A 25,182-nucleotide genomic window follows, 5' to 3' on the forward strand; every position below is an offset into this window, starting at 1 on the left:
TTGAACTCTGTCGTTGAGGTGAAGCTCGTTTATTGGTGGTTGACGAACTTGACTCGATCAGAGCTTCATTTTTCTTTTACTTCTTTTTTTGATCTTTTTTTTTTATCTGACATCAGTCAGAAGCACCTTCGTCCATGCGAATATATTTATACGTATGCTCTAAGAGTTCAGCATAGGTCCAGAGAAAAGTTTTATCCAGATAATAAGTGAATCTGGATCTTCTCAGACCCCTCTTCATGGCCGATATGGCCATATCCTCATTAAGATCCCTGACCTCTAGTATGATCATGTTGAAGCGAGCCACAAAATTTCTTAATGTCTCTGTCTCACCTTATTTGATAGAGAAAAGACTGTCTGATGTCCGTGGTACCTTTCGGCTAGTGCTAAAATGGGTCACCAAAGAATGTTTGAGCTGCTCGAAAGAGTTTATGCTCTCCGATTGCAGTCTAAAATACTAGGCTCGAGCAGTCTTCCGAATAGTAATCGAAAAGCCAATGCATAGAAGAGCGTCAGTTGTCCCCTAGAACATCATCAGAGCCTTGTAGCTCTCCAGATGATCAATTGGATTGGTGGAGCCATCATATGGCTCCATCTATGGCATCTTGAACCGAGATGGAATTGACTTATCCAGGATGCGTTGAGAGAGAGGTTGGACAGTGGAAGTCATAGTCGCTGGAAGATTTCTGACCTTTTACCTGAAGTCGGATAAGTTGACGGTCGATCTCCTTGAACTTATGCTCGTAATCATCGAGCCACCGTTGCTGAGATAATCCAGGGGTAGAGTCCCCCGAAGAATTTGAGGATGGAGAAGGAGAAGGTTCACGCGATCTTTTTTCCTTTTTGATACTATGTACATGGGAAGGAGAAAGAGATCGCTGTGAAGGATGAGCAGTATGACAAAAATGTCGAGAACGCACTTGCTCGACTCGATGAGAGTGCTGATCGAGATAGCCATCGTTCTGGGGATGAAGAAGGTGAGCACCATAGAGGACGGCGGCTATGCCTAAATAGCACTAAATGAGCCACTAGCTCCTCCACCGATGGTCACTACTGCTGTTGTGTTTGTTGCTATTGGAGGCTGTGAATAGCCTCTATTAACACCTTCATTTGTTGCATCAATGCAGTAATTTGTGCATCTGTAGTGACTACAAGATGTGAAAAGCTGGGCTCTGTCAATGGAGGAGGAGGAGGAATATCTTTTCGATGGAAAGATTGCCTCGCGGATCTTGTTGAATGCTGAGTTCTGATCTTAGCCATGGTTGCTCGTATTCCCCCTACTTGGTGCACCAATATGTTGCAGCCAATTTTCTGCTGCGTCTGTCGCTGGTGAAGAATACCTGTAAAATAAAGTCTACACTGACCGAAATTATATCCGATGGAGATCCTCCAATGCTTAAATCATTGGGAAGTGACGAACAGCAGATAAGTATTTAGAATGATAAAGTATCAACCTAGAATTACCTTACCAAATACTGTTCATTTATCTTCTTTTATAAATGAATGGTTGGTAACCATTTATAACGGTTAGACACGTGGGTCCTGCTTGTTCCGTCATTATGTGATCGTAGGGTGGGTGGTTATACCCACCGCTGATCATATTTTGGCCATTATGCGCTTCCTGCGCTGGCAGTTTCAGATAAGCCGACTATATATCGGTAATCATAGTACATCAATCGTATGTCAATAGTCGTAAAAGTCTGAATGATCATCGGTTGGTAATTCGGATATGTCGATGGTCATCAGTCTGAGATTAATCGAGTTATCATGGCTAAGTCTATTGATGACTGAGATTGATCGACTGTTAGTCGGCCAACCAATTGATAGTTAGCATTTTATGCTTATGAGGCCGATTAAGAGTCAGAATCGAGGGTCGGCTGAATTGTCCCAACAGATATCAACATATGATACAGAATACACAGATAATCATACTAGTAAACATACGAATATCAGTCATGAAAAATCAAATCATACAATGCAAAAATAAATATATACATCGGTGTTTGTGTCCAAGAATCCTTACCTCAATTGATGATAAATTAATCTTCTAATTAATCTTAATCCACACTCAAGCTTATGAATCAGGTACTAAGGGGATCTGCTTGAAGATCTCTTATCCAAAAGATTATTTTTCTGTCTAACCAATCTCAATATTAAAATAATAAAATATGAATTGTCTAATTCAACTCTCTTCGGCTCAGCAAGGATCCACTCCAAGTCTCCATAATTTTATTTTATTTTATTTTTCTCAACCAAATTAGAAAAAAATAAATAATTAATTAAATATAATAAATTGAGAGAAGAGAGGCTCTCTCTCTCCCCCTCTTCTCTTCTTCTTCTTCAAATAGGGCAACTGAACCCCTGCTTCCCCTCCCCTTCTTCACACCGGCCATGGTCGTGGAACCCGATCGACGGTGAACAATGGCGCATGGTGCCAACCACAAGATGACCTCAGCGGTAGCCATAGCCACCGACAATCGACAAGAAGAAAAAGAAAAAAATTAGAGAGCAAGGAAGGGCCCTATCCTCCATGATCGGCTGCTTATCGGACCAAATCCGACGAATGCGAGACTAGGGAAAAGAGGAGGAGAAGGGAGAGAACCTTACTTGGGTTCAACGATGCCCTCGATGAGAGATCTGGTGATCTCTCTGATGAAATCCAAGGAAAAAAGCTCGACGAGGCGGCTCAAACCGACGATGATTCTTGAGCAAATCATGGTGGAGATAAAGAGGAAGAGAAGCTCTCTATTTATAGGCCAAAATTTCATTGATTATCGGCAAAACCCAAGTCCTTTCTCCGATGTAGGCGGAGAAGAGGAAGACTCCCGATGGAGTTTTCCATTCCCTCATCTCACGTGCACCGCATGCGTGAGTTTTTTTTTTTTAATGGGTTATTACAGGTATGTTGATCATGGGACCCTCCAAGGCATCAACATTAATTTGTGGGGTGCTAATGGTTATTCCTATGATTAATAATAGGGGTGCAAATGAGTCGAGCAGCTCGAGCTTGACTTAACTCAATTGTTACTGAGCTTGAGTCAAGCTCAAATAGCTCGAACAGCTTTTTGAGTGAAGCTTGAACTACAAAATACTCAGCATGAAGGCTCACAAACCTAATGAGTATATATATTTTTAATAATATTTATATTTTATTTATAATATATTATTAATTTAATATTTAAATATTATATATATAACATTAGTCTAATCAAGCTCCAAACTTTTAACCATATTTTTTAATTATGATAAAGACTCAAATTCTAACTTGAGGATGGCTCAATTGATATTCGAGATGAATCGAGTCAATCTCCAATATTATTTGTTTTTATCAAATTCGGATTTGAATATTAAAACTTGATCGATCTCAAGTCGAAGTTCGAATTCAAGTATTTTGAATTGAGTCGAATTCAGCCTCTAACTCACTCAATTTAGTTGCACCTTTAATTAATAATGTAGTTAATTTAAATTATCGAGTTGCTCATCTTGTAGATTATCAAATGTTTTTTATGATCCAGTAAAGTATATTTAAGTGAATTATATTCACATGAATTCAATCCTTGATTGGGTTTTTGGCACTCTTCAGGAAGGAAATGCCAAATTCAGGAATAATGTGAGAAATGAAGTAATCTCCACATCACTTCTACCAACACGTTCATTTGCAGTATCCTTCCAAGTGAATCGAGCATGAGCTGATCATAAAAACGCATATGTAGGCCCTAAATTGATCCATCTCTAGGATCATTTCATTTTCAATCAAACATAATGGACTTCTTTCATCTATCACCATTCAAGTCCCACCCCAAGAATAATGGTTGACACTAGTTATTTTAATGGCAGACACATTCCCAATGTTCACGTGCTCTCACATAACATACTAAACTCTTTATCTTTTTTTCAATGCCTTTCCATGAACATAGCAAGACCTCAGGAACCAATTGCCCCACGTTGAAAACAAAGTAATTGCCCTCTCAACCTGCATCTAGAAGACTACTAAAAAGATTGTGGTTGTAGAATCGTACGCCCTGCGTTTGGATGTAATGCAAGCATGCCTCTACATAATTCTTGATAAGGCTGAAAAATAGATTGGATACAAATCGAATGTTAATATATTCATATTTATATCTATATTTTTTAATAGATATAATAAGAATATAGATATTAAATAAATATCAAAATTAATATACATATTTGGTCTAAATGGATATGAATACAAATCAAATATTAAACATATCTAATTTGTCTGGAGTGGATGTGAATACAAGTCGGACATTAATTATCCAGATTTTTTTATCTAAATACGAATATAAATTGGATATTATTCATACATAAATCAGATTTTTAACAAAACTCAATGATAAAAATTAATATTAATTATATAATCATTTAAGATGATAACATAATTCATCATGCAGATTGCATCCTGTACAAGATACCTAAAGATTTAAAGCATGGAAATTAAACTCACATGGAGACAGACTTGACCAAAAGTCCAATTGAATTTATATTAAAATATTAGAGATTAGAATTATTGAAATGAAAAAATAATATGAAAATATTGATATTTTTGTATCAAATATTATTATTAATATTTGTTTTCGCATAAAAGCAATCACTGTTTATCTATTTTTAGAGAGCTTGCAAGAAAAATTATATGTAAATACAGTATATAGAAATGACTAATATTTTTAGCAATAAAGTTTTAAAAATATCTAAAAATAGTTTTTTTATTTTTTATCAAAGAAAATAATTTATTTTTCACGCAAAAATGGATTCAGTCATTGCTAGGCCTATTCCTTGGACAGTAACAACACCACCAGTAGCACCCGCCTACATAGGGTTTTCTGTTCCACTTTTGAGAGACCTCCCAAGTGATTGGCCTGGCCAATTCTAACCCTTGGTGCTCCAGTTGCTCTTAAAAATAGAAAGATTGTTCACAATGATGGTGCCAGTCTCAACTAATGATTATTCTGTAATCAACTTTGCATCTATTTGCAGTTCTTCAGACACCTCTTATTAATTTATTGAATCAAGGTCAAGGAAAAACCACGTAAGAGCATCTGTCACCATACAACGCACAGGTAGAATGCTTGTACACTATATACATATATGCTGAATGCAAATACGAACTCTTAAAAGACTAGTCTTCTCCTCCTAGAACTCTTCCAACGGGTATGCGTGAGAAGCAGCATCTGATGGCATCAGTCCATGCAACAACTGATTCTTGATAGAATGCCTGTACATTATATATATTTATGCAGCTAATAGAAATACGAACAGTTTAAAGACTAGTTCTATTCCTCATAGAACTCTTCCAAGAGGTGTGCATGAAAGGCAGCATCTGATGATATCAGTATATGTAGCATCTGATTCTTGATGAATAGCATGAAGGCAGATGAAACCTATGTCTGGTGACTCATAAAAGGAGGCAAGTATACATGGCCATCATTATATACCTTGTCAAATCCCACAAACTTATGAAGAGCTCACTTCACGGTTGGTCTCTCCAAGTTGACTCTCTGTCGACATGCTTGAGTACTCAAGACCACTTTTAGAAGAAACTGGGGATGAAGAGGATAATGCATCAGGTATCGAGCCACTGAAAGAAGCTTGTCTTTGTGATTGGCTCATGAAAGTTTGTGCACTAATTAGTTTGCGTGGTTGGGGAGGTTCTGGAGTCCTACGATGTCTGCGGGGCTTATCAGCAAGTTTCTTTAGGAGGCTCATAACTGTTTGCAGAAATCTTGTGCACAGCCCAAGAAGTCCTAGGAGCTGCAAAAATCATCAATCCCTGAGAAAATATTTGAGTGATAAATTGAAGAGATTAAATAATGAAAAGATCCAAGTTATCTGATAAACAATGTAAATAGCCACTTTCAACTGTTTGCTTTGATCAAGCTTATAAATCGAAGAAATCAAATAGCAAGCAATATCATACTGCTCTCCAACCTCCACTGACATGATATGCTATGCTGAGACAATAGGAGGTGACGGGCAAAAGCCAAAAACTCTTCCATGTATGATCCATCCATTAGGACTAGACATGCAGAGCTTTGCTAATAATTCCTCAAGACTTCATCAGGGTGTTTTAAGTGACGAAGTATGGTTGTTGGAAAATGAGTCACCAAAAATTAAAAAAGTTGAATTTTTGCCCATCGTGATTGAACTTGGTTTGACTATTACAATTATATGCGAACAAACTCATGTATGTGTGTCCCTTTCTAGAAAAAACCAGCATAGCAAATGTGAAAAGATTCCATGTCGGTTCTCCCTGTTTTTTAAACCTTAATGCTCTCAAGCTTATAATCTGGTTTGATATTCACTCCTACTCCACACCCATCAACCAATACTAAACCATTAGAACATTTCATGCACCAAGGAAGCCTCTTACGTCTATGGAACTGGTCAGTTGATAACAAACCAATTGAGGGCTCACATCTTACCCATGGTGAAGGCCTATCATGACAAGAAAATATATTTTCATAGAATAATTCAAACTGGCCTTTGCTCTTCTAAGTCTTTTAAACTGTCAAGGATACCCATTCAACATGCCTTTATTTTTTATCAACCACCATACCAGACCATGGCATCCTTTATCATGATTCAGTAACACTGACTATCCTCACCAAGATAAGTAAGTTGAAGGGTTGATCCCCAGTTGACTGTGGATCCTAAAAATGAGGAGGATAGAACCATGAAAAGAATCTTTTACAAATTGTAACATATCTTCAGCAACAATTTTCTTCTATCTTAGGATGGCACAACACCTAATTAGCACTATATGTTTCTATACTATCAAGTAACTGCAAACAGTTCGTCTCTGGCCATACCAGATGTTCCATGACATCACAGTTTTTTTAAGACCTAGCATCCATGCATCCCATCCATCTTATGTAAGATTTCTCCCCCCATCACCCTCACTCAAACTCCCTTTCCACCTGGTGAATCACCATCATCCATGCCTCCTCTCATGTGAATCACCATCATCCATACCTCCTTTCATGTGAATCACACATGCCAAAGACTAGTATCTAATTATTTCAATTGAGAGGAATTAAAGCATGTTCTGTATGATGACTATGCTTGGATGGACTGCATCATCATGATGTCAAAGAAATAAGAATTCAAAACTGATACTCTCTTGGTCTCTTTGGCTGATAAGACACATGGCCACCAATGCAATAAACATAACATGCTCATCAGATGGTGTCAACTTATGAAGATCAGTTTCCTATGCATGAGTTGCCTAATCGCCCTTTGTTAATCAGTAAGGATAATGCAATTGTAACAATGTGATTTACAAGATGTCATACTCTCAGAGGTTAACATTATTACCAATCGATACTTATTATGATAATTTTATTTTCTTACCATGCCATTGCGGAATTCTCCAGCAATATTAAGTTGAAACCATAGAGCTCTGGACAGTAAGAAAAAAATGAACAGTCCAAAGAAATATAGAGGATTCCTGTTCATTTACAACAGAATAGAAGTGTCACTTGGGAATGATAAAAATCTATATGGAAACCAAAAAAAGGGATATTAAACTAATTCAACAACCAACAAGACAACTTTGATAGAAGATATTACCTTAGAAGCATCATAAATTCATTGAAACCCAGAACTGCTATTAAAGCAATTACCCATGGAGGAGGCAGCCACCTGTTACTGTGCCTGTGAGCTTCCTGGAGTGGAGGGGGAAAATATATCATAATATAAATATATGACCAAATAACAAGCTCAAAAAAGAGAGTTAGAGATAATAACCCTCCTCATAAATAAAAATGCAGGCAGATTTTCTTCTACAAATGAAAGGGAGCTTCCCTCTCCCACCAAATTTGTTGAACTGCTTATACACAGCATGGGAATGAAAAGGCCATTTTAGGAAATGGAAAATTGACTAGCTATATTCTGAGAATATGCAATTAAATTAAGCAACAAATAAACATCTCAAACCTACAACACTTCAAAATAAGACAATAGCTATTCTGAAAATAATTATAGAAAAAACAATAGCTATTCCAAAAATAATAAAAGAAGGGAGCTGATTGTGCCATAGGCAATTTTTGATACCTAGACTTTTTTTTGGTTAAAATATGCCTGAGGGGATTTCTGATTTAGTTGGATAGCTTTTTTTCATAACTATGTCATGATATGGCCAACATCTTGCAACAGAAGTTTTTTAATCTATCTGTTGCTGCTGAAATCCAACCTGGTCAGGACCATCAGAAGAGTGCTATTAGATCGACAGTTATGGAAAATGATTTGACTTGGAGTCACGGATCTGTACATAAAAGGAATAAAAAACTACTCGCTGGATTAGTTTTGGCCGAGCCCTCCAATGCCTAAGTCAAATCGGACTTTGGAAGAACAATAATAAAAAGAATATAATAAAGAATTATCATGTACAATGTTATCCTATCTGGTCGACTCACTTTGACCTTCTCGAATTGACCTTAAGATCAATCTTTAAGAGCTTTGCCCTTGGAAGCTCGGCTTATTAGAGCTCAGCCTTCTTAGCCTTTTAAAGTTTGCTTCTGGATGGGCTCGACCTTCTCAGACTTCTAAAGTCAACTTTTCTGATGAGGTCGACTTTCTTGGACTTCTGATGAGGTCGACTTTTTTAGCCTTTTGAGGAGGTCGGCCTTCTCAGCCTTCTCGGATTTCTAATGACCTATGGACCTGCAAGAAGGAAACAAAAAGTTTGATGGATGAGGGCTTATAAGGCTCTCATCATGAGAGCTTTGAGTCTTGGGAGTCTCTCCCTCTCGGAGCCTATCCTTTTTGGGTCCCTTGGCCTTGTTTATATAGGCGTAGAGTAAGAATCCATTATAGTTGGAGGTGGAAACCAAGGGATGAGATATAACTCCCTCCTTGTGAGCCATCACCTTCTTTCTTTATTTGAATTTAAATCTGCCATAATCATCTTTTCGTTTCTGGATTCCTCTTAATTGCAAAGATGTAACTTTCCGAAATCCAGATCTTTATAGAATTGCTGGCCACATGTCAATCAATGTTAAGGAGGCTGATTTATATGCCATATCACTATCCTTTGCCAATATATTTGTGTCCTAAAAATGACAGAGGTTAAACTCTGACTAGTAAGACATATGAAAGGTTTAAAATCCCTATTCTTCTCTTTGATGAATCCTTAGACCCCCCCACAAACCACCATTTCTTTCAAAAGAAAACAATGGTTAATAACAGTCTGGTCTGTTCATAATTGTGAAGTAGGATACATGATCCTTTTGAGTGAACTTTTAATTTATGATTCCTTATAGATCCTCTAGGATCATTGATCATATCTAAATGAAACTAACAGATCAACAATGATTGAGCATTACGTTATGTGAAGTTCTCCTTGATGGCAGCACATTAGCCTTCCCGTAATTTGACTATCTTATTTAAATAGAACCATATGGTTCCTTCCCAGCAGAATCCCTACTAGATGGAGCCTAAAACCTTAACCATATTGAGATCCAGAGATCTCATTTAATTGGAAGCCAGAAGATCCTTTGTGGTAGAACCTCCATTAGATGTTTCAACATGGCCTCAGGCATTCCCAGCCTTTCATCAAATAAATAAATAAGAGCCTGAGAAATTATTTACTTTTTTTCAGTTATTTTGTTCTTATGGAGACAAAGGCACCCTTCAGAAGGAGTTCTGTTTTGTGGTGAGGCTTAAGGCCTTTTGTAACTTGACAGAGTTCCAAACATTTTCTTTTAAATGGGAACTAGGAGAACCCTTTACTGCATAATCACCCCTAGGAGTTTAAAATTTGTAATTTAGCCTGAGGCCTTATATTTCTTTTCTGAGATCAGTGATCATCTTACTCACATAGAGAAAAAAGCTTCTTTAGCATGGATCCTCCATCCAAAAGGAATGTGTTTTATTCCATTTTGCCCAAGGCCTTCCTTGACTGACCTAAAATTTAGTTGATCATACAGAAGAAACTGACTGGCTAGAATTGGTGGTCACCATAAGTTAGCTGGAACAACCCTACTCATATACAGGACATCATAATCAATCAAAAATAATTTAATGTACTAATAACTTGACTCTTTACAGTCTACAGGATCTCCAAACTCACAATCTCTTCATTTCACCCTTGTTTTCATCTTAACACCACCAATTTCCAGAAAGCCAGTGCTCCAGCAGACAATTTAGTTAAAGCATAATGGTCCAAATAATACTTGAAGTGAGAGCTAATAACTTAAGATGATCCTTTTTTCCCTAAGTCCACAATTTGAGATTTGGAAAAGTTTTGGTAGCAGAAAGTGAACTCATGGAGAACATGAAAATTAGAAAACTAAGGAAGTAAATTGCAAAAAACCGAAATAAAGAGGAAAAACCAAAATATGCAGTTGTATTTGCATTAAATTACACCCACCAGATAAAAACTGCACATTCACCACACCCAGGTGACAAACTAAGACAACAATCAATTCAAGAATGCAGACCTGTGCAGTAATTGCTTGGATGATGGTATACTCGGTTTCTTTTTTGAACCGTCTCCAAATCGACCTACACTGAACTGGTGTGATCAATGTATTATTTCGAGGAACCTGGTCAACAAATACAATAAATCATGCATTTTTTTTTTTACACATGACAAGAGATAATAATCAAATAATACCTCTTCCCATGTGCTTGAAGCAAGTGGATCTGCTGCAGCTTCAAGACTCTTTCGGTAATCCAAGCCATCCATAAGTGTTGAGTTAAGAATACTCTCAATGTTATCCTGTTTGTCATCTAAGCGTATAGCCGCCATTACAGATAAAACCTTCAGAGCCTGCACCATGATCAAAATGTAATAAAAACACAACAGACTCCCAAGGAAATAGAAAGATCGATACAGGTTCGCCGTTCATGTATAACTAAAGCAACAAAATCCTACAAAATAACCTAATATCATAAATAAAATGAAAATAAAATTGTAGATACCGCAGCATGGGCCTCTTTTGTGAGAGTCCTTATATCTTCTTTCCCAGTCCAGACTCTTGGCATGGAATACTTGTCATAACTAAAAATAGATGAAAACCTAGAAGTGGACCAATTATGACATCAGATATCAGGTAAATTACAATGGGATGAAATAAATAGGACTTGATGGCCACCTATCCTTCATATGTATCAAAACCTTCCCAGCTTCTTCTCTGGCTTTCTTTTCCACCAGACTTTTTGCATAGTCCTTTAACTCGGCCATCATCTTGTCACAAGTTGCCTGGTCCAGCTCAAACCCAGAGAGAGAATTTGCAAACCTTGATAAAGCATTCACTGTCTCACATTTATAGAGTTTCCTGATCAATGGCCAACTATCTTGCTCAGGAGCATCAAATAGTGACTCTATAGGCTCAGCCAGTGCTTCAGTTACTTGTTTCTGCAAAAGAAAATTGCATCCCAAATTATTAAGTGTTTTGATTATTATGTGGGATGATGGTTTTACATATGAAAGGTCTTGATAAAATTGAACTCTTTCATGAAACAAAATTTGTTAACCTGGTAACTATCTCTAAGTTCCGACAATTTTGCATCACGAACAGACATTGCATGTGCTTCAATGTCATGGTGAAGCTTCTCCCTTACTTTGGAAGCATCCCAATTAACATGCTTAATTGCCACATCTGACAAATGATGAGAGTGATCTAGCAGTATAGCATTTATAAGCATAACTGCATGTCAGGCTCCATGAAGAGGGGAATGACACAAACTTGCAAATATAGGAAGACAGTAAAGCACAATGACGGTAAAAATATCCACCAGGTTTTTGCTTTATGAAACTTGTCTCACCACACATTCTTATTATAGGTCAAGCTCACCATCAATGTCATTTCCTTACAACTTCTATACCCATGTACTAATGTTTGTCCCTCCTGAAACATGTGAGAGCTCCTTTCTTCAGAAGGGCTATTTCTAACATTTGTTGCTATTGAAGCACAGAGCTCAGTTGCCACCTATAGATTATTTTTACTAGTACTCAAACTTCTAAGGTTCCTCAGTCACGCTCCATAAAAGTATACATTCAAGTAATTGTCATCAACTCTCTAAACCTGCCTTGTTTATTTTATTTGGATGTACCCCTTTTATTTCCTAAAGCATGACCTTTCAGTATAGCCAATTATTGATTCTTATGAGAGTTTAAGAGATGGACCTTTCAGCATTGCCAGTCATCTATCCTTACAAAAGTTTCCCTGCTATTTCATCACCATTTGATAATTCCCCTAGCATTCCAAATGCACAACTTGACTTCAGCCCCAAGTCCAATCATATTGGAGATCTCCATGATTCAATAATTTATCGCAATTATGTTATACCAAAAAAAACATATATAAGAGATAGCCATTAAAAAGAACTTGTTGATCGCAATCTTCCATCTCCATATGTCTTGCAGCTAAAATTAAGCATATAATCTATTGTTCAGTAGCACCAAAAATAACATCTCTCAGTCTTCCAAATTCAGTATAATAGCTTAATTCTGTTCTTCCCTGTTAAAGAACATGACATCATTCAATAAAAGACTCCTCATTTGATGATATTCACTATCTAGCATTTATTATCTAAATAGTAACACATATACAAAGACATATCCAAAAATGCAAAGTATGCTTCTGGGGCATCGACTGTTCATGTGATCACCACATACCCCCAAGACCCAGAGGAAAGAAACAAGACTCTTATGGCCAACAATGTTGTAGAATTTAGGATTTTGAACAAGAAAGAATTTATGCAAAAGAAATTGTCATATATGAGACTGGTGAGGTGATTCTAAGGTACCCTAGGAAGGATTAAGGTAGAAAGAAGTGCACTGCAGCAAGCATAATAAATGATTTCTATGATAAGAGTAAGAACCAACATACAAACTAAGGGCATGCAATGACAAGTGGGTTGAAAGGTCAAGAGGTGGTGGGGAACTACAAACAATAAAAATTGAAGTTGTGAAAGTGGTGAGCTTACGGTTTAACAGAAATGCATGTAAAAATATTAAATATACTGAAACCAAAAACTATAGATAAAGTATATTGGTTCTGTTTATTTAATTACAACATATACAGGAAGGCAAAGAATCTGGATAAACTAATCAATTTCACTATGTATACGTTAATTTAAGCTAACAAATATGACTGGTACTACATATCCAAATCTGGATTCAGATAAAATGTATGATTTTGGTTTTGGGCTTCAGATACACATTTATTGTTACTAATAAATACATAGAATAGTAGAATATAAGAATATACACAAATTAATCAAGACTTGTACCCTTAATATTATCCTATCAAAATTATGTTTAGAGGTCACTACATCCAAAATCACATTGCTTTGTTTTGCGAGGTGATCTTTCAAACTTAAATCTCTTAGTAATTATTGGTTCACAAAGGAGCAGAAAGGAGAGCATAAACTCTATAAAGGGTATAAATTTTCAATTCATTGTTTTTAATACATTTTAAGTTTATGGAAAAGAATACTTTAAACATATCTTTTCTTAGAAAAGGTGAATAATCACCAAATTATCAAATTCCACAGGTACAATCCCTAACACGAATTGTTGACAGGTAGATGCATAGTTTGTTTACAAAGAAGTAGCAAGAAAGAACTTGTACAGAACTAATAAGCTGCCTAGACTGGCTTCTATTGATTAACAAATGCTTATATTACATTAATGCTTTTAGAACTTAAGACACACTCGACCACGAATATTAATGTTCAAATGAGATGATACCTGCAAGTCCTTCATCAAATTCAAGCAGAGAAGACTGACTACAATCACGAACTGATGCAGCAAACACACTCAACCACGAATATTAATGTTCAAGTGAGATGATACCTGCAAATCCTTCATCAAATTCAAGCAGAGAAGACTGACTACAGTCACGAACTGAAGCAGCAAACCCTTTCCCACTCTTCAATGACTGCTCAAGATCGCTTCTAAATTTATTAAGAGCTTTAGAATGTAGATGCCCCAACATTGCCTGGAAAGCAGGATGCACAAGCTGCAAAAAAATAAAAGAAGTATTAGAAATATGAGTAAATCATAATTAACAAATCTTATGTTTTTAGAAGAAAACATCACACTCCGATTTTGGTGGCTTATTGATCATACATATAACTCGCTAATATTACATTACTATTAGCATTGGCAAGAAGCCACCACCAGGGTCTTTATGCTGGACATCTCACATGGAGAGAAGAATGCTGAACTTCCTTTATAGAAATTTCTCAAATTTTAAGTACCAAGATACATTTTTTGTGAAACTTTCCTGTATGAAATTTTAAGAAATGAACTAACAACATGAGGGACTTGCAAACTCCAGTATGATTCTAAATCACATTTCAAAGCAAAGACAAGGACAGAATGGGTAACAGGAGAATATAGACCAAGGATTGCCTAACTGGTACTGAGACCCATACTGGTTCGGTACCATATCAACACATGGTGTGGCTTTTTATGCTTTTTTTTTGGGATCATTTGCATAAACCTTCTTCTAGTCACTTAATAGTATAAGTCACAATACCATTCACAAATCCACCTCCACCATTGTTAGCTTCAGCCTTCCTAGACTTGGAAACCACGTAGTGCACCTCTTCTATCATCACATCCTTGTACGTGGGACAAGGAGTCCCAATAGCATCAGCAAAGTAATAAGCAAAATCGAAGCTACACTCATAACAGCTATAATACCTCTCAACTACTGAGGGCCCTAGTAGGAGAAGCATGGGTTGAGAGTTTGATGGCAACAATATCGTGGGGTCTAAGAGTAAGCTCATATCATGGGTGGTCTAAAGGTAGGTGTGTCTAGTTTCTCTATGCTCTGGAAGATGTTAGCAATGGAACTCACCTTGCGTTCCTTGGTCAGGAGTTTTATGATGGTACCTACAGGCATATACCCAAAAGGCCAAAGAGAAAATCTACCACTTCTTTGCTAGGTTTAGCGAAAAGGTTTTGTAGGAGGACTTGTCTATAACAAGCTTCAAGCTCATCTTCATGGCCATATTTGGGCACTCTTGGGAAATGGCTGTGTTTCAGAGAAAGCCTCACACTTCATTTGTATAAAGTTAGCCTCTAGCTACAAGGAAGGACTGCCCATAAATTTCTATTTTTCCATTTTGACTAACAGTTTTCACACGGAATCTCGACTCTGCTCCACACAAAAGATAGGGATAATAATCACACATGTGATGCGGATTTGAGTCTGATGTATAAAAATAGCCTTGCGCTAGCCTGAGGAAGGCAGTAGATCTAAGTCATGGATGGTGGCTCTTGATGGAATCTCTCAAGAGGACTTCTTCCTGTTGCCATACCAAGTGGAGTCTCTTTGGAGGACTTCTTCTATAAAGAAAAGGAGGTGGAGGAGGAAGAGCTTACATACCCTGAATCCAGCATTTTCTTTGATTTTCTGGCTATTTTTCTCTTTAGGGTGGAGATTTTGAGGTAATTATCTCATTTTTGCTTGAGAAGGCTCGGAAGCCTTCTGAAGGTTCTTCCCATCACTCATATAATTGAGTGATGGGCTGAACCACTCCAAACCAGGCCAAAGCAGGTGGTTTGGCCCAATACCTTTCTGAACCGGCCCGATTCGGATGGATTTTCAAAAAAAAAGGACTGAACGACCCAACCCCGCACAAGTTTGATTCGATATGGGTGAATCGGGCAGTTCGACCTGGTTCGACATACCATGATACGCATCTTCTGTTTCTATTTCACAAAGCATTCATGTATTCATAATTCTTCATGTGCAATGCAAGAAGGTATATTTAACCCTATAAACAACCACTAAGCCTATGATCAAGAGTAACTATCAAAGTTCATAGCCTAACAAAAATAACTTATAGCCTCTTAAACTCCTATAAAATCCCAAAGAATTGAGACCACCTTCCTAACACTATAACTTGTATATATTTAAGCTACAATTAAGCATAGGGATGTAAATGGGTCAGACCTCCCTTCCCCTTCTTCTATTGTAAACCATCCTCACAATGCCAAGGTCCACTCTACATGCTTCCTCCAGTCCTAAATTTTCCCTCTCTTCCAGTAACCCTCCTCATTCCTTTCCCTATTGGATGGTGCATGAGAGGTGCTCTAGATTCAAGAACCTATCATCATGACTCCGCCAAGATCGACATCCCTTCACCTAGAAACTAATGATGATAGTAAAATATCTTGCATTTGTTTTTTCAAAAGCTGAATTATGTGAACATCATTTAACTGGGGAGGAATTGGGAAGATATTTCTTCAAATTTTGGTAAGGGCTGGACCAATTCTGGTCCCAAGCTCAACACCGCCCTTTTCTTAATGAGCTTAATCCAGACCTAACTTTATAGCTAAATAAAGGGCAGATTTGGCCTCAAAGATTCAGCCAGCACTAGGCTGGTCCTAGCCCAACTTGACTCGTTAGCAACAAATAAAGCACAAGACTTATCCTATCATCATGCATTCTTCTCCAAATGTCTCTTCAACTTAGCTACCAGGATCAGGAACAGATGTAGGTGCAGGTGCAAGCACACAGATATTTCATATTTTAGAAACACTTCTAATATAGAAGCACTTCAAAGGCATGTGGATTCGCTACTCCAGGGGCATTCCAAAGCAAGTACATTATCCTAGGTATAAGATTCCAGGTACTAAGAACTCGAATCGCTAATCCCTGTAAGATCCAAGAACTGAAATGGAATGTGTCTCAATATCATGTCATACTTGCTGTAGAAAATAAATTGGTTATCCTTCTCTTCATGAGAGCTGATTTTTCTTACTAACTAAGCTAGAGGATACCATCTCCTAGCCAAAATGTACACAAAGATTTTGACTCTCATTATGCGAATTTGCATCTACAAGGGTGTTTTCTCATTGCAATACTTTAACATCTGCATGAAATCTCCAACCATACAGCATGCATTGCACATATTGAAATCATTTCAAGCTCACCTTAAAGTTGGTATGTTCCTAGCCTCCCCCTGGCAGTAGTCTTTGAAATTGATTTGGTTTCTTCAACTTAGACAACTTGCTGACTCAATCTTTTACCATTCCAACATCTTGTCAATACTTAAGGGTCTGTTTGGTTGGGGCAATCTAGCATGGAAAAATGAATCCCATGTCAAATTACCATATTTGGTATGAAAAAGGGAAGAGAGAGATGGTAAAAAAAATGGTGGGTCCCATGCTTATTTTTCAGAAAGAGAAGGTAAAAGAAATACCACGGGGGAGGTTGGTATTTGGTAAATTCTCGAATGGTGGTAATCCATACTTAACAAAAATATCCCCAATAAAGCTGCATATGTAATCATTAAATTTATTTGATGTCCTTCCAAATGCATTCAATAGAGAGCTTTTGCAAAAAAAATTAAGATGGAAATAGCGTTATGTAAAGTACTATGTGATTATAGTCATTATATAAAAACTCATTGGAGATGATAATGTTATCCTAATATTAAAAAATAATTTTATGTTGAAGGGTATATTTGTAAATTTAGCCATATTTCTATGTAGATTTACCTCCTACCAAACGTAGTAATCTTTTTTCAGTATCATTTTGCGAAGTAATTTTTCCATCAACCAAATATAGTAAAAATTATTTTCTTTCGTAATCATTTTCCTAGATAAATGATTCCCAGGAATTATTAAATTAACCCATAATCTAACATACCCCAACAAAACGGGCCCTAAAGGATGGTTGTCTTTATTCCTATCTAGGGCTGTCTAAATGCCCACTCTAACATTTTTTGCATCATATTCAAGCACTGAAAGTTGAATCAATTTATAGATTATTACTAGATGTTGTCAGATGGATAATTCCCATTGGTTTATGATAAATTATTTGATATCTTATGCTTATTCTACTACATTATAACTTTCCTTTTAGATTTCTCCTTTGAATTTATAAATTTTGGGCTGCCCTATCTTCTGTCTAACTGGCACCGGCCTCATGCCTAGATGTAAGGTAGCTTCTTGGCCACTTGTCTAGCTTCTATAATCTCTTAACATTACATCTTGCACCAAGTGATCGCTTTTCAATGTTCAAGACTGGAATATACAATACGGACAAAGAGACAAAATGAACTGAGTTGGACCAGAGCATGATCAACATCTAAGCTATATAAGGATTACATAAACAAAATGCCGTAAAATTAAGTAGGTACATCAAAGCATCCAATCTTTCACATAAAGACACTGTATCATATGTAAAAAGTGATTACATTTGTATCAATTCAAAGTTCACCCTGCCTTATTTTATGGTTATATGATATATCACACCTAATCATACATTCTCATAAACAAGGTTCGTCGAACCAGTATTAAGGGCCGTATCAGCCAGCGATCACTACCTATAGCATAATGAGGAGAGGGAGAGGGAGAGGGAGAGGGAGGAAGGGAGAGGATGGGAAGAGAGAGAGAGAGAGAGGCATACCTCATTCGTAGCAATAACAAAACCCTAATCCTACCTGTGGAATTGTTGTCATGGAACCCTGACTCTAGCCGGCATCGTCATTGCAAAAGCATGGTCATAGCAAAGTCATTGCAAAGCATCGAGAGTTTAAGGAGATAGGAGAGGAAGCTCAGGTGAGGAGAAAAAGAGAGAGTCAGGAGAGGAGAAAAAAAGGGAGGGAGGGAGAGAAGAATCAAGTAATCGGGCAAAAGAGAGAAGGATAGAGAGAGAGGGAGATGATTAGGAGGGGATTTTTATTTTAAAAAAAAAAGGTATGGTTCAAGAACTAATTTAATCAGCCGAACCATTTTGATAACCAATCAGCTCATTTTGGTACATCTCAATCCACTCAATTCTGTACGTCCCAAACTGCTGGTCCAAGATAGTTTGGCAGTCCTTCCAATCATGTATAATTTGTAGGATATAAATAATAATCATTAGGGTCAAGTCTGGTCACTTACTCAACTCAATAAAACCTTCCAAACATAGAACTTAACCATACGTAATTTAGACTAGATCAAGTAATTATGAACTCACACCACATGTGATATATCAAAGTCATGCACAACCATAGTGACCCAACCAACCAGAGATCAACATGATAATTGAACATTAAAAACCATCCGGCCATTAGTTTCCTATAAACCAAACTTATTGTTAAATAGATGTTGCATGACAATGTTAATTAACTATGCATTAATGAATACAAAAATGACACTGTTCAACAATAGGTGTAAATCCAAAAGAACTATCAATATAGAGAATAGTACTTGTTATTTCTATGGATAAAACTCAAATAGTTCCTTAAGCATAAGTAAATATAAATATTGACTACATGTTAGACATTGATTTTATTGTAGAAGCACTAGCAAATATTATTTAGAAAGGTTTATTTAAGGCTCATATGGACTTGACCCCTAAGGGAAGGCTCACTTAAAATGAACTAGGGTGCATGTTCAACATATGTCGAATAAAGAGATTTACGTGAATGTATAGCTGGGGTTCCAGCAATGCACCACCATAACCAATAGATGATGGAAGAAATATTGTTGCATGTCAAACTAAAGTATTGTTAATAAAATATTTAAACTGGCTATTAAGTGCATTTATGCTATGAGTAGTTGTTGCAAAGGATAGTCTCTCCAAACACAGCATTATATTAAGCACTTGCTTTTTGTACAAAATTTTTTATGATTTTTAGATCTCTCAGTAGGAAACATGAGGCTTCCATCTCACCTTATATAGAACCTGTAAATCACCTTATACCTCTGCTTTTTAAACATTACAATGGTAAGCACAGGAGAAAACAAACTGAGTTTTACATCCTGCCAAAATACAGGTATAGTTGGTAAAGATCATTGGCAAGGGATGGAATAGGACTTGCCACTTACAGCATGGCATAATTGGGAACAAATTAGACAGCTTACCATATGCTGTACAATATACACCAAGAGAATTTAGGAGGACAAAAATGTAAGAACCCTTTCTAAGTCAATGAGCAATTTGTTATCTCAATATATCATGAATGTTCCCCTAAATGATCCATTAAATATATCCAAATTACACTTGTTACATCCCAAGCAGAGTTTGGAACTATTGACCTGGACCAACTCATATTGGTGGCCAGGTTAACAGTTCATAATAACCGTGATCAAGCACAACCTGACCACCCACAAGCATGATGATTTTTTTCCAAAAACTATCTCCATTTTCCATCTCTTCTCAATGGTCTTCCTCGATGGCAGCCATCTTTTATTCGAGCGCCCACAGGCCATGACCAATGAGATTTATTTTTTCCAAATCCCATCAACCTTTTCCATTTCTTTCCAGTGGTCTTCCTTGATGGCAGTGGGTTTTTTCTTGGTTAGCATGACAGGTCAATAGAGGCTTAGAAAAAAAAATCAAGGATGATGAATCATTAGTGATATGGGCTCGCCCATAAGAGCTAAGCATAAGCTTTCCCTATCAGAGGGTTTCCTTGATATTCCTAAAAAGTGTTTCTCTTCTGCCTCCTATCCTCTATTTGGTCCACCTTTTTCCCTGACTTGGTCAGTGATGAAAACTACAACCATGGAGAAGAGAAGAGGAAGAGGAGAGGTGGAGGCTCTTTGATGGATAGCATTGGTGATCATACGAAGATTTGGGGGAATATCCTTGCTTGCTAGATGGCCATGGTGATCGAGAGAAGAAGAGGAGGAACATCACTAAAGAATATCTTGATGAATAGGAAAAAAAATTTGGGAGAGGGATCAATTGGAAGGAGAAATCAGGATTAACGATTTCTATTTCCCTTCTCACTCTTGTCATTCTTATTCTTCTTCTTCATGCACATTTTCCTTGCTATTTCCTTCCTAACCAGTCCAGTTGTTTATCTCTATAAAGACCTTTATGAAGAAACCTCAAGTGGTAGCTTAGGATGTGGGGTACACTAGGTGAATTGCCCTCCTAACTCCCTCTAGGTCAGTAATGGCAGGTTGCTTGAGGTGAGGGTTTAAATAAGTGATTTAAAATGCAGCTTTTAAAGATAGATAGACAAACAAACAAACACAAGGACTTACTTACATGAATATCATTTACAAGAAACCGCTTCTTTTGTTTTAACTCTTATTTCTATTAACTTAAGATATTACATGTAAAGAAGGATGTACCCCACATTTGAATTTAATAAAAGATATTTAAAAGTTGTAACTCCTCAAGAATAAAAGTTTGATTATCCAAATTTAGTATAAAATCCAGAATTTTTGCTCTAAATCAAAATTTCAAGTTTGACATGCATTAGTCTCTAAGATCCCATAAATATTACTATATCTAAACATTACTAAAACCCAACAATCTGAGAAAAAAAGTCCAAGCATTAGTCTCCAAGACACATCATGTATTATAACACTAAACAACACTGAGCACCTCAGCAAATTCATTTATTTTCATGGGTTACACACATAAATACATAGATATGTATGTATTTTGCTAGTCATAGATTGGGTTTTTATAGAACATAATAAAATTTAACATTATTAAATCTTATACACCGACCAATCAACCTTAGCTCAACCAGTTGGCACCGCTTTTCACTTGAGAGAGGTCCATAGTTCAAACCCAAGTGGTGGTTGTCCCCACCATATATCTCAACAAAATATAGCTATGGTAGTCTTATTAGAACTTCTCTGTCTTATATTTTGCCATTTTGTATGATTGAAGCAATAGTATAACAAAAACTATCTGTTTGGGGGAACTCTTATTAGATCAAAGAGCATATGGCCCCAATAATTACTTTGGTGAGTAACATGTAATGCTTCAAAATTTTGCATGGAAAAAAAAAAGAAAAAACCCAAAAATGCTATTTAAATGGTCATTATAGGATTCATAGACTGAAGTAGATAATATTTGCTAGAGCAATTCTTTCTCCTTTTCCCTATATCAAGTTGGAGGAAACCCTCCTCATAATCCCTCTCCTCCCTTCCATGTATCAACCACTTCACCAACTCTTTTTGGGGATAATATTTGTATTTTACTATGATTTCAAAATTACCTGGAATGTGATAATATAATTCATATTTACTATATTACATAATGAATAAACAATAATAAACCAAGACTGATTGTATCCACAATATGAGGCAAACTAGAGCTGCATCCAATTAACCTAAAAAAGAAGATAAGGCAAAAGATGGCATTAAAAAGAAAAAAAAGGGATTCATATTATTTGCAATTTCATTGTCTCCTCTCCCTTTCTATAAAACAAAATTGAGTGAGCCTAGATATAAACAAATCCAAACCAAGCTCATGACTTTGGAAAGGAGGAAAACAAGGCATGAATGTCCTTTTAAACCATGATATTTAGTCAAAACAATCTTTATTGGTGCATCTAACATATTCAAGAGTCATGTGCATCAATGCAGTCCAAATTCATATAAATCAAGCTAAAATAATTGCTTAAATCTCAAGTCACAGCTTCAAAAGTTAATGGGCAAAATTAAATCTGAAAATCTTCCTATGATACACAAAGAGCAGCCATAAGAATTTTTGTAAATGCTTAAAGTCTTTCACAAGGTTCACAAAATTGATACTAAAAACCATAGCAGTAGCTTATTGGTTCAATATAGTATGGTCAGTACAATACATGATACACCCATAATGAGACAGGCTTCTAACACTTTTTCACACTTTCAATTACTATACCACCTGAAATTAGCAGTACAGATTGGTACCCGATATGGGACAGTTCCACTCAGTTCGAACCAATACAAACTGGTTTGGCTAATATGTTGAACCTAATCTCAGTACCGACTAGTGCAATACGATACGGTCAGTATAGGATAGTCGGTTCAGAATGGTAGGCTTTCTTATCTCTGTCCTTCTTCATAACACCAAGAAGAGTCTCGATGGAACAATCAAAGAATATTTATTATCTAAACCCCCCCACCCCCACCACACAACCCCACCCAAAAAAAAAAAAAAGGAATAGTTAAGCAAAAGACATCTAAAATTATACTTAATTGACTTCCACAATGTTTAATTCCATAGCAAATAACGCTCAGCAATTACTTGCTTGACTCAGTCTATTCAAGCCTTCTTCATTCATTCAATGAAAATAAATCTCAGTAGGAGTTAATAGTAGAAAAACATTCACCTAGTTGCCTCATAATATCCCTCCATTTCAGTGCCAATTTTGACAAAATATGAATAGGTTGTTGCTTCTCCTTGTTAAAGCCAATGTTTAATACTACTTCCAATGTTTTAAAGTACAAATACAGATTATGCAAAAAGACCTTTCTCCAAACAATGAGAAGTTTACTAGAAACAATTTATGTTAGCCATTATTCTAAAACCAACCTTCAATAGAATTCACAAAATTTTAGTAGGCAGCTTGAACAATTTTTTCCCAAAATGGGAACAACCTCAGTTTGTGAAGGATCATTAATATCAAAAGCAACTAGAACACGGTTGCTTGTTTGCTGGGGAAGTTCAATGGTAAATAAAGAAAATCATGCACCCTAAGGAGACATGAGGCTGAAATAGATACAGATACAGGGATGGAACCAGGGGGCCATGCTTCTCCTCCCACCAGTCCAGTTAAAACAAATCCTTGCATTTTCTGCAAATAACACGTATTGGTCCATGCGGCTCCCTCCATATCTCCTAAGTTTTAGTTATCATCTACATCATCCTAACTCCACTACCCAATCGATCATGAACTTGTCTCCACTAATTAGTATTTTAATTAAAATAAGAATGTATATATTAGTATCGCCATTAAATAAGAAAGCAAACCAAATGATCTTTGCTTAGCTGTGATTGAAGTAGAGCAATGTCTCACATGCAGTATTCTGGATTCCAACTGTTGTCGTTTTGTAGTCCTGACACCTTCATCAAAATACATAGTTTCCATGTCATACCTACAAAAAAAAGAATAAGTTTATTATAAATAAGAAGGCCAATCTTAATTCCAAATGGTATGAAAAATTGCTCCATTTTAACATTTTTTAAGAGAGGAAAATAAAAGCAAGTCAAAGTAATAAGAGAATCATTCATCCGACAAAGCAGCTTAAATATGGTCCCAAAAATTCGTATTTCCAATTAGAAAAGAATGAAATTTCTGCTTGCCAAAGTGAATTCCTCTTGAACATTGTATGCTTGACCTGTTTATTCACACAAGAAAAAGGAAGCTTGTAGAAATGTTCTACTTTATAAGGATATTTTCTCACAAGATAAAGGCACATGCTTTAAATTTTTAACAATGAGCCACTAAAATGTAATAGAGATGGATTAATAGACTCTCTCACGGAAAAAAATTTTATTCATCAAATATCAGTCTTGGCTCCAACTACAACATAAGAACTTGTAGGTATATCATTTAGTTTACTTGGTTATTAAACTTAGAAAATAGGAGTTTTAGTAAGGCATACAGTGTCTTCCCATGAAAGATAGGTGAATGCAGGACACAAACTCAAATCAGAATTGCAATTAGACAAGGCAAGGTCATAATGTTTTCTCGAGACAATAGCTACTATAAGTTGCTAGTCAAAGCTCATTAGTCTTGTAATATGTTTTGTCTGTGATGGCATTTATATGCATGTCTATCGACCTTGCATTGTAGGCCTTCTAATATGGTTAAAAGGTATAAACTACTTTAGTTCTTTTGACCTCATAGATAATATACCACTATTCTGCCTTTATTTGTCCTCCTATATCATTTCTTCCATCCTTTTACTCAAGGTTTGTTGTGCTGGTACCGAGGCCTGGACTAGTCAGCCAGTGGCACGATTTGATACACCTCTGTGCCGTTCCATGCAAGGTCTGTATTAACACAGCAAAGAGGGTGGGAGAGAGGGAGAATGGGAGAGAGGACAAGAGAGGGGAGGAGGGAGGTAGAGGGAGAGGAAGAGGAAAGAAGGGAGGAAGAAATATGGTGAAGGCTGGTGGAGCACAGCACGACATAGCAAAGAGGGCGGGGGAGAGGAAAAATGTGAGAGAGAAAAGAGAAATAGAGGGAGAGGGAGGAAAGCTACCAAAGGGCCACGAAGGGCCAGAGGAGGGGCTCCGCCCTCCTCCCAATTGCAACAAGGGTCATCCACCCCTTTTTTTGTTTTGCAAACTTTAAATAAAGTCTGCAACCATTTTTTTTTACTTTGCATACTTTAAGTGAAGCTGGCAGTCCCATCGCCGAATTCACTTGAAGTTTGCAAAATAAAAGAAAAAGAGGTGAATAACCCCAATTTCAATCAGGAGGGTGAAGCCCCTCCTCTAGCCCTCTAATGGCTCTCCCTCT

General features: G+C 36.7%; 1 protein-coding gene across 6 annotated transcripts in view; it reads right to left on the bottom strand.

Annotated features, from left to right (window-relative positions):
* Window positions 1-4,947: 4,947 nt before the first annotated feature.
* The window catches only part of LOC105042329 (protein ROOT HAIR DEFECTIVE 3 homolog 2), a 34,211-nt gene continuing 13,976 nt past the window's right edge, over window positions 4,948-25,182 (bottom strand). For 3 of the 6 annotated variants that reach the window (XM_019849069.2, XM_073253616.1, XM_073253619.1), the window contains 10 exons: window positions 23,731-23,809; window positions 13,820-13,985; window positions 11,494-11,639; window positions 11,112-11,374; window positions 10,939-11,035; window positions 10,631-10,786; window positions 10,455-10,559; window positions 7,585-7,679; window positions 7,366-7,462; window positions 4,948-5,766 (listed from right to left, as the gene is read on the bottom strand). In XM_019849069.2, coding sequence (XP_019704628.1) covers window positions 5,470-5,766; window positions 7,366-7,462; window positions 7,585-7,679; window positions 10,455-10,559; window positions 10,631-10,786; window positions 10,939-11,035; window positions 11,112-11,374; window positions 11,494-11,639; window positions 13,820-13,985; window positions 23,731-23,809 — 1,501 coding nt within the window. In that variant the 3' untranslated portion in view covers window positions 4,948-5,469. Of the gene's footprint in view, window positions 5,786-7,365; window positions 7,463-7,584; window positions 7,680-10,454; window positions 10,560-10,630; window positions 10,787-10,938; window positions 11,036-11,111; window positions 11,375-11,493; window positions 11,640-13,819; window positions 13,986-23,730; window positions 23,810-25,182 lie in introns of those variants that run through there. The other 3 variants (XM_073253617.1, XM_073253618.1, XM_073253620.1) reach the window with 3 other exon arrangements.

This window comes from Elaeis guineensis, chromosome 3 (genome assembly GCF_000442705.2).
Source record: "Elaeis guineensis isolate ETL-2024a chromosome 3, EG11, whole genome shotgun sequence".
Lineage (NCBI taxonomy): Eukaryota > Viridiplantae > Streptophyta > Magnoliopsida > Arecales > Arecaceae > Elaeis > Elaeis guineensis.